This window comes from Camellia sinensis, chromosome 13 (genome assembly GCF_055761805.1).
Source record: "Camellia sinensis isolate YWXY chromosome 13, ASM5576180v1, whole genome shotgun sequence".
NCBI classification, from domain to species: Eukaryota; Viridiplantae; Streptophyta; class Magnoliopsida; order Ericales; family Theaceae; genus Camellia; species Camellia sinensis.
The window spans coordinates 91,613,103-91,623,432 of NC_138973.1; the positions used below are offsets into that span (position 1 = coordinate 91,613,103).

Below are 10,330 nucleotides of genomic sequence, written 5' to 3' on the forward strand. Positions count from 1 at the left end.
TCAGCTTTTTATATTTTTGATGGAGACTTACGTGTAGATTTTAATAGATAAACTTATCGTCCAATAGGTCCTATGAATTAATAGTGTTTTTTTATCAAATTCTCAGTTAAGTTTTGGACGGTTTGCAGATTGGTTTGGACTTGCCCGTATGTATGCGATTTGGAAAAAATTCAACCTGCAACCACCCGCAATACTGCTGGTTGCGGTTTGTGCAGATAGGATTCGCAGATGTGGGGGCGGTTTGCGGATTGAACTTTTTTCAATTTCCAGATTCAATTTCAATTTTCAGAATCAATATAATATAAGATTGATTTCAATTTCAAAAGTAATTAACAGATTTAATTTTTCCTCCATGAAGAAGTAGATTTAATTTCCTACAATGGTCATAGAGTAAACAAAAACATTCAAAAACAATGTTCTCTACAATATTTCTTTTTGTATCATGAAATTAGGATTTGGTGTGTTGGCCAAAAATATCTAGGATAGGACGAATGAAATCAACGGCCCAGGTTTTTTTTTTATAAAATATATATATATATATATATATAAGTTGTAACGCCCCGAATTTCTAGCCCAAATGATAATACAACAATCATGACTCTTTCAAGGAAAATCGAATATAAATCTCCAAACTTACATTACATGATATAATAGTTCTTCATGCAATAATACATTAATCCAACAACAAATAAATACCCCCAAGTGTTTAAAAGTTTCCAAGGCTTGAGCCTAGTTACACAAAACGGTTATTCAAACCCATACACATACAACCCTTAGCTTACACACAGAGTCACAGCAAAATGAGAGTCTCATACTCTCAACACACATTTCCTCGCCTTTAGTTAGGCGGCATCACCACATCTTTTCCTACACAAAAACTCGTAGGGTGAGCATAAAGCTCAGTAGGAAATCCTTAACAAAGTATATACATTTTATACAAGTCTCAAGAGATGAAATGCACATGCCATGCTATGCCCCTTTTTGAAGATAAATCACATTTGCATCTTTTGAAAACCATCATGGTCAATGATGTCATGCAATTTCAATTGTTCAAAACTTAACAATTTATTTCAAAGGCGGTAAATACGACTCTGGTAATCCCTAGGTTGGTGTCTGCAAATAGACTATACAAGTGCTACCAAATTGTCATTTTTACCGATATTAACTGGAAGGCTCGACACCTATCCGCCCGGGTTTTCGGTCTTTCACCCCGGACTCTCATGCCAACTTATTCAATATCATCTACGCCACCTATCAAGACTTATCAACGTATTTACCCCAAAACCATTTCATGAAAACTTATTTCTCAACATTCTTTTCTCAATGCAAGTTTTCAAATCAACTTTCAAAGTTTAATGTAATCAAATGAATTGTTATGCCAATAACACAAGATGAATATAAATACTTTTATTCCAATTCATCATCCAAGGAATAACACAATTTTCTCTTCTCAAGTATCCTCAACAATTAGTCATTTCAAGACTATTTCAACGTTTTGAACAATAATTTCCAAAATGAACAATAATTCTCATATTCCCTAAAATTCATCATTTATATAAATATAAATAAGAAATTTTCCAAAGATCCATTTATTTTGACACACAAAAAAATATAACAATATTATTCATGGATTTTCAGTCTCTTAAAAAAAAAATCTCTAAATTCTAGATTTTCTCACAAAAACTATATAACTCAAATCTTTTGAAAGAAAACTTTCCAAAATCATATTTTCTTCAATCAACGAAGATCAAAATGCATAAGATCATTTTAAAAGAACAAGAGACAAACCCACTTTCAAAATCGCTCAATTTCTTGAATCAACAATCAATTTTCAAAGCTGTCGAAAAATGATTTCGAAAATCACATTGATCTTGCAAAAACATATATATATATATATATATAACTCTAAGAAAATCCCTACCTTAAGTTTTGAAGAAGAAATGAGATAAAACCCCCAAAATCAACGGTATCGAAACTCGATCTTCACCGCACACAACGAAGCCCTCGAGATGATAACCAACTTTGGTGAAGAACTTAGGTCTAAATCCTAATGGATTTGGTGAAATCAAATAGAGAAGATGACTTATAGAGAGGGAAGCTCCCGATCTGAAATTCTGGAGAGTTTTAGAGAGAGAGAGGACTGAAAAAGTGATTTGAAATATCAGATTCACGAACTGATATAACATGGTTCACTCGAGCGTGGAAAGCCCTGCTCGAGCGTCAAATACACTAATCCAGTACTTTTGCAGACATGTCAAACTTCTTAAACCAAACATTCTCCGCTCGAGCGTATAAACGGCCGCTCGAGCGGACAAGCAACTTTGAATGCATTTTGCATTTTTGCTTCGGGGGCGCTGCCCCTCGATCCCTCCCCTCGATTCCGCCAGGGCGTTGCCTTCGGACCCGCTAAGGGGCGCTGCCCCCTGGACCCCCGTGAGTTGACTGGGCAGCTTGATCCCTGACCGGCCTAGTCGAAGTGGCAAAATATGAAAAAAGGATCGAAACAAGAGGTCATCCTAAACAACCCCTAAAAAAAAAAGAAAAGAAAATGGTGGGTGGACCCATCTGAAATAAAATAAAAGATAGATTATAAACATTTAAAATTAGTTTAATATACTAATTGCTTTTTATAATTTTAAAAATTATATTTTAACTTATGAAATATCTAACCTCGTAACAAATGATTATTTACATTAATTAACTATTAAGTCAGTTAATATTTTTTTAATAATATCAGTAATATATTTTAATTAACAATGCTATTAATTTTATTGAGATAAATTACATTTTACCTCATTTATATTTAGTTATTTTTCTACTTTGATCCTTAAATTTTTTTTCCTATTCTAGCCCTTCATGTATTTTTGAATTTACTTCTAAAACTAACTTTCGTTCAAAACCAATAAGAAAATGTTGTATTAGTTGTCACATGACCTAAAACATATATCATTTATATTGATATTTAGGCTTGCATCAAATGTGTGAGTTACATATAATAATAAAAAAAATGTTAGTGACGGTTAATGTGTTATTTTTTTGACTAATTTTGAAAATAAATTAACTTTTGAAGTAAATTAGTAGAAAAAAAATTTGAAAATATGAAATGCCAACGTAAGGAAAAAAAAAACTTTAAAGTCAAAGTGGCCAAAATAAAAAAAATGGTCAAACATAAAAATAACAAAGTGTAATTTATACATTTTATTGTTGTATAAAAAGGTAGTTAAAAATTTTATTTTTTCGTTAATTATATTAAATGACAAATTATGACAATAAGATATTTATAACTTTTGGAAAGGTAACATGCATTTTTGGAAAGGTAACATGCATTTTAAGTAGGGGTGTAACTCGGACAGGTTCAGTCAGGTTGAGAGGTTTTTCAAGCCCAGTTCAAATTATGTTGAGATCTGTCCAGACCCGTCCAAGCTCGAATTGTAACTCGAGGTTGCCTGCCCAAGTCCGATCCGAGTTAAATCCGAGTTGCCTAAATTGTATTTTTTTTTTTGTAGTTACATTATTAAATTATTAAAATTTGACTCTATTTACTTTTTTTTTAATTATATATATATAGAAAATCATTAATACCATCAAAATAAATAATTTATATAATGTAAGAGAGATGCCGCTATAATAGTCTTTATATTTTATTAGTGAAAATAAAAAAAGTAGAATTTTATGTTATTTGTATATATAATATATATATTCAATATGATTTAATAATCTAAATTATTTTAATATCATGTAATGACTAATAATTTATATATATTTAATATTTTTATATATCTATATATGTATAATTCAGATTTTGGGTTGTTCGGGTTATTTGATGTCTTTGTCCAAGTCTGTCCAAATTTAATTTGAACTTCTGAATTTTTGATCAAACTCGTGCCGAATTTGAAAATATCTTATCCAAATTCTAAAAAAATTCAAGTTGGGTTCGAGTTGCTCGGGTTGAGCTCGCCCAAGTTAGACCCTAATTTTAAGTCAAACTTAGGATTGTATTTGTAATGTAAGAATTATTTAGAATGATCTAAATAAATATACTTTTTAATTTTTTTATAAAAAATATAAAAATATATAATTTAAATAAACGCACTTATTTAATTCGAAACAAAATGGTGCCTAACCTAAAATAAAATAAAAAGTAGGTGGATGGAATATTTGGCGACGTAGAAGAATCCACGAGAGAGGTGCTGTAAGAACTCGGAGGCGATCCTAACCTGAGTTGCTGCCTGATTCAGACTTGACACAGCCATTTTCTCACCCGACAGGACCTGGTACTCTCTCTCTCTCTCTCTTTCTCTCTCTCTCTCTCATGTACAATGCTTTTATATGATGTAATTTTGGATCAATGTTTTATATTGATTGTGGGTTGTCCTCCAAGAAAGAACAAATAATATTTCTGAAGCAATTCGAATTTTTGAAATTTGGTTGATCACTAATCTTTCTTGGCTAAATCATCTTTATTTGTTTCTTTCTTGGTTTTGATTTTTAAAAATGAGTTCTTGGATTCATGGTTCACTGCAAAATTTCCCTAATCTGATGCCTTGAACTTTCTGGAATCTATATTCCACGTTTGGTTGTGAGATAGGATAAGAGTGGAATAGTACTATCTTGGATGAAGAGGAAGGATTATGTATCCGATGTTTGGGGTGGTATTATTGTATGGTTGATAATTTTGTACGTAATTTTTTGGGCAATTAAAAATAAAAATTAAAAAGAGAAAAAATAAGAAAAAGTTGACTCTTATAATAAAATAAAGCTTGAGTTTTTAATTTTGTCAATTTAAACCCTTAATATTTTGATTTGTTTTCAATCTAAACTATTTGCCTATTTTTGGTAAGTTAAATCGATTAAAAATATTATATTTTAATCATTAAACTTATTTAAAAAATGGTATTTTAGACATTTTATGTGCAAGTACATAGTGTTTAATAGGATGGCTCTAAATGCACCCCAAACATTAGGTTGGGCATGCCATTACTTTGAACACCCCAAACCTAATTTTGAATTTAGGGGGCTGTTTGGCTCAATCTACAAAGCACATATTTTTATATTTTTATCGTATTTGGTTTACATCACTTTTCTATCATATTGCACATCTTTTCATAAAAAAATTAAAAATATATATATTTTAATCATCCCAAACAACCCCTTAATTTTTTTTTGTTGGACATCGCAAAACACCCAATTAATCTCACCTTTACCCCTTTCACTAAGGGGTGTTCAACGGATATTTTGATCCGCCCAAATTGGCCGGGCCGAACCGAACCGAATCGATATGTTGCATTTTGGAAGGATGCATGATGACGGACGGACAGTTGCGGATCGGAGGTTCCCCAACCGCAACCAAATCGCAAATACCCCTACTTTCACTCACCTGTTGCCGAGATTCCCATCGTCATTGGAGCCTCATCTCCCACTGCTTTTACTTCCACACATCGATCACCACTTCTCAACCGTGCACTAACCCTTTCCTTTTCTTTGCCGCCATCTGCTGGCTCCCTTTCTTATTTTTCTTCCTCTTCTCCTCCGGAAACCCTAGATTTCAGATCTAGGGTTTTGAGAGGAGGAGAAGAACGAGAAGAAGAAGAAAAAGGGGTTGTGAGGGCAATTCACAATAGGAGGAGGTCACGAAGAAGGAAATCATGGTGGTAGAGAAGAAGAAAGAGGAGGAGGCGTCGCGACGGCCGACGGCGATGGCGACGGGTAGGGTAGGGTTCAAAGAAGAAGAAGAATATGATGGTGATGAAGAAAAAGGAGTTGTAGAGGATGGTTGGGGGTACCAGTAATGGCAATGGCGAAGTTGTAGAGGAGGGTGAGGGGGTTGTCAGTGATGGCAGCGGCGACGACGACAATGGAGGGAAGGTCTGGTCGTGACGCTGGACAATAACGACAGGGAGGCGTGACAAGTGAGGTCGAGAAGGGGTGGCCGGAGCTAGGAAGGAGATGGTCGAAGTTGGGTTACTGGCTGGAGCAGTGTGGTTGGTTGGGTTTAGGGTTTTGTCCATTTTGGTCATTAGTTTAGGGGACAAAATTTTATTAATAAAAATTGGAGAAATGGGGTGCATTTAGAGCCACCCAATTTAATGGCTAAATTTTTCTTTTTTCATTGGTTTTTATTGACAGAAATAAACAAATGATTTAGATTGAAAATAAATTAAAATTTTAGTATTAATATTGACAAAATTAAAAAGTCAAGGTGTATTTTGTTATAAAGATCAAACCCTCAGGGTTGTTTTTTTTTTTGTAATTCCCCTAAATTTTTTGGATAAATTATGCCTATGGTCCATGTGTTCTGTCTTTGTGTTAATTTAGCCCTCGTGTTTTTCAATTTTGTCGTTTAATTCTTCATGTTATATTGATTTAGTCCAATTGATACCATTCACCAAGAAATTGCATAGAAATCAAGGGCAAAATGATCTATTCAAAAAGGAATAAGCCATTTTAAATTGGACGACAACCCCTCAATTACTTTGAGTTGAGTGAATTGGCTATTTTGCCCCTTGATTTCAGTCTAATTTCTAAAGTGGCACTATTAATTGGACTAAATTAACACAATTTGAAAATTTTATGGGTAAAATTGATATAATTCGAATTACAAGAACCATATTGACATAAGAAATAAATTATAAGGATTACGAGTGCTATTTATCCTAATAGGTAGTAGCAACATTAAAAAAGAGCTTTGATAATTGATTTGTTCTTGATATGTTCAAAGAAAACTAGTGATGGTATTTTGTGGCAAGATGGGATGAAGGCCTAACAAGACAATGTAATAACAGTAAACTCGGTAAATGAAAAAAAAAAAAATGCAACATTTTATGCTTGCAATTTAAATTGGGATTCATATTGCTGGCACAAATTACTGTGATAAAGAGACCTACTTGTTGAGATGCGTGTCCCTAGCTGTGTCATGGTGTCCTTGATATGAGAATTAAATGAATCTGACACTTAAACACGTACCTATACCTGACAACGGTCCATATCTGAGTCCATTTATGTACCGAAGGTTGAAGCATCTAATGACTCACCTTCATCTGAAAATGAGAGTAATTTCCCTAAAATTTTTATGGAGGTAGGTGGAAATTAAGCAATGGAACAGACAACAAAGAAAGTTACGAGTCCTACCAAGGGATTATTGCAAAGTGATGAGTTGTATCAGGTACCGACCCTCCCATCCTTCTCTTTTGTTCTGTTTTATGTTGTTTAAAAATCTTAAAACTCACATCACACTCCATTAATGTGGTAGTATATCCTAGAGACCAGCGTCTACCCTCGTGAACCAGAACTTCTCAAGGAGCTAAGGGAGGTGACTGCAAGCCACCCAAGGTAATGTTCTCTGATTTAAATTTTCTTCATGGAATTAATAGAAATGTTCATTTCAATATACACAGATAGCCCAGTGATAAAGCAGTTCATTTTGGGATGAACTATAAACGTAGACTTCCTATGTTCAACTCCTTCTGATGTTGTGCTTAGTCTGAATAGATACATATTGATTTGAAAGTGATTGTAGGTATTTGAGGTTTACTTTGCAATGATTGGTCTAATGTGACCTTAAAGAGTTTCTCGCCAAGAAATTTTTTATTTATTTATTTCAACTTCCATTGTTTATCGTCGCTAAAGTCGAAAACCATCAATTAGAAAACAAAATTAGGTATCTGCTAAAATCTTTGAACAGATATTATTGAAGTTAGGTAACACTGGTGCCCCAACTTCTTGTTTGTTAACCAGTATCAAAGAGTTTAGTGTAACTTCTACTTACAACGGCAAAAATGACATAAAATAAAACGGCCATATACCCAAAAATGACTTAGAAAGTTGGTTATTGGAAAGTAAGAAAGGAATGTTTGTAACTTCTATGTTTAGACAAGCTATACATCCAGAATGAAAAAGTGTGGTTGAGTTTTAACAAGTGTATAGTGGGGTCAATAGATAGAATGAACCTAGACTATACATTGATGTTTGTGGTAAAAATTCTGAGTATGCAGTATTGCTCATGTTTAGATTATCAACTTTTAGCTCGACAGAAGTTGCACCAAATCCGGTCTCGGTGCCACTTGAAATCCTTATTTTGCAGGTCCATGATGGGTACAGCTCCTGATGCAGGTCAATTAATGGCCATGCTGTTGAAGCTAGTAAATGCCAAAAACACTATTGAAATTGGAGTTTTCACCGGATACTCCCTTCTCCTCACTGCTCTTTCCATTCCTGATGATGGCAAGGTCTGTGATTATACATATATACCATTGATCTTCCTAATATATTAATCTCTTGATCAAGCATTTATGGACAAAACTAGATTATTTTTGCAGATCATAGCAATAGATTTGAATCAGGAGACATATGAGATAGGGTTGCCAGTTATTAGAAAAGCTGGGGTTGAACACAAAATCAACTTCATTGTGTCCGAGGCTCTACCTGTCCTTGATAAACTGTTGGAAAACGTAAGTATTTACTATCTTTTTTGTTCTTTGTTTTTTTGTTTGTCTTTCTTTGGTGACAAGTAAATGTAACTTTGCATTGTATAAATAAGCAAACCAAACATACTGTGGGTGTATTCTGAATTCAATCCAGATAATGCTCACTACCCATTGGCGACCCACATGACCAGATTAATGGGCAAATAGGCTTGACCTGATATTTGTATTTAGGTCTATTTTGCCTCATATTGTAACTTTTAGATCCTTGTACATATAAAGTTATTGAGTTCTAGAGTTGAGAAGATCTTGTGAGTTTTTCTGAAAGGCTTGTTGAGAGAGAGCCCACTTGTTGTCTCTCTACATTGATAGTGAAACTCATTGTTCTGCGCCCTTGAACATAGGCTTATAGCCAAGCCAAACCAAGTAAATCCTTATGTTTGTTCTGTTTTAACAAAACCTAGTATATCAACAGGAATGCACAAATTTGCCAAAAAAATCGTAAAAGAATATATCTGTATATATTAAAAAAAGAATAAGAAGAAGAAGAGAGCAGTCCTCATTAAGCCAAAAAAATAGTTGCATGAGCACTGACCCGTTGAAGTCAATAATGGAATTTTCTCTTCCTTTGAAAGATCTACACTTCCTCTCCCTCTGAAAATACACACAATGGAGCAACTTGTCAAGCCTTTCTACTCACTTTGCTCAAACAACCCCTATGCCATGGCAAACACTCAGAGTTCATTTACCGGCCATAGTATCACCCATGTGACACCAAAAACAATGAAAATCAGGCTTCAAATCTCTAAAGCCACCTTGTAATGAACCAATTTATTTCACATCATTACATTTTCCTCTAGTTTAATGTTCTCTTTCTTGTTTGTGGATATTGTTTTCTGTTGCAGAACGAAAATGATGGGAGTTTTGACTTTGCTTTTGTCGATGCTGACAAGGTTAATTACCTTAACTATCACGAGCGATTGATGAAACTGGTGAAAGTTGGTGGAATAGTTGTCTATGATAACACTCTCTGGGGAGGGTCGGTTGCAATGCCTGAGGAATCGGTTCCGGAGGGCATGAAGCACGGTAGGCATTTCACAATTGAACTGAACAAATCTCTAGCATCTGATCCCCGCATTTTAATGTCTCATGCTCCGTTAGGCGATGGAATCACTATCTGTAAGCGCATCCAATGACTTGTACTCATGTAATGGCAAGAGCTATGAAGACTAATTTGTAGTTAATTCAAGTGAAATCTTTATATAATTTGTGTTGCAAATTCAAGTGAGAAGCTATCGTGACTCCTGATCATATATGAATGATGAATGCAATCAAATTCAAATAAGCACATATTATTGGTACAATCCATTTGCAACCAACTCAAAAACTTGTGGAGGTTTCCAATAAGCACAAGAAGTAAATTTCAGAGTTGCTAATACAATTTGAAATGGGCTTGTCAAGATTTATTATGCAAGTGAACTTGACTACATTAGACACGATTTTGCCAGGCCCGTCTGGGCTCTTTTTGTGTGGTTCTTCGTGCCTGGCTCCTCAGCAAATAGAGGGAGCTTAGAGGATTGCTACAGTTGGTTATCCCCGGCAACCCATTTTATTAAACGAAGGAAAAAAAAAATACAATTTCACATGAACTTGTGAACTAAAGCCACTTATTTCAAACACACTTGTTACGGATACAATAAACAAGTTTTACTTGTACTATTTCGAACAAACTTGTGTGACAAATTTCTTTGATGTTTCTGCAACCACGAGGGGAAAAGCAATAATTGCGTCACAGTGTACCTGTTTGGAACCAATGAAAAGGAGGAAATAAATTAGAATCATACTGCTATGATCAAGCAATGCAATTGGAAAACAGAAAAATTTCACTAATGACAATCACTTCAAGGTAG

At 34.2% G+C, this 10,330-nt stretch overlaps 1 protein-coding gene across 2 annotated transcripts; it reads left to right on the forward strand.

The window, feature by feature from the left end:
- Window positions 1–3,956: 3,956 nt before the first annotated feature.
- On the forward strand, window positions 3,957–9,784 carry LOC114263843 (putative caffeoyl-CoA O-methyltransferase At4g26220). Of its 2 annotated transcripts, XM_028204419.2 has the most exons (6): window positions 4,096–4,274; window positions 7,080–7,162; window positions 7,250–7,329; window positions 8,081–8,225; window positions 8,316–8,447; window positions 9,326–9,784. In XM_028204419.2, exons 2-6 carry the CDS (start codon window positions 7,094–7,096, stop codon window positions 9,614–9,616), a joined length of 717 nt encoding a protein of 238 aa, XP_028060220.2. In that variant the 5' UTR covers window positions 4,096–4,274; window positions 7,080–7,093; the 3' UTR covers window positions 9,617–9,784. The 2 variants fall into 2 exon arrangements, with proteins under 2 accessions (XP_028060221.2, XP_028060220.2); XM_028204420.2 differs by lacking the exon at window positions 8,316–8,447 and having other exon boundaries at window positions 3,957–4,274.
- The last annotated feature ends 546 nt before the right edge of the window (window positions 9,785–10,330 follow it).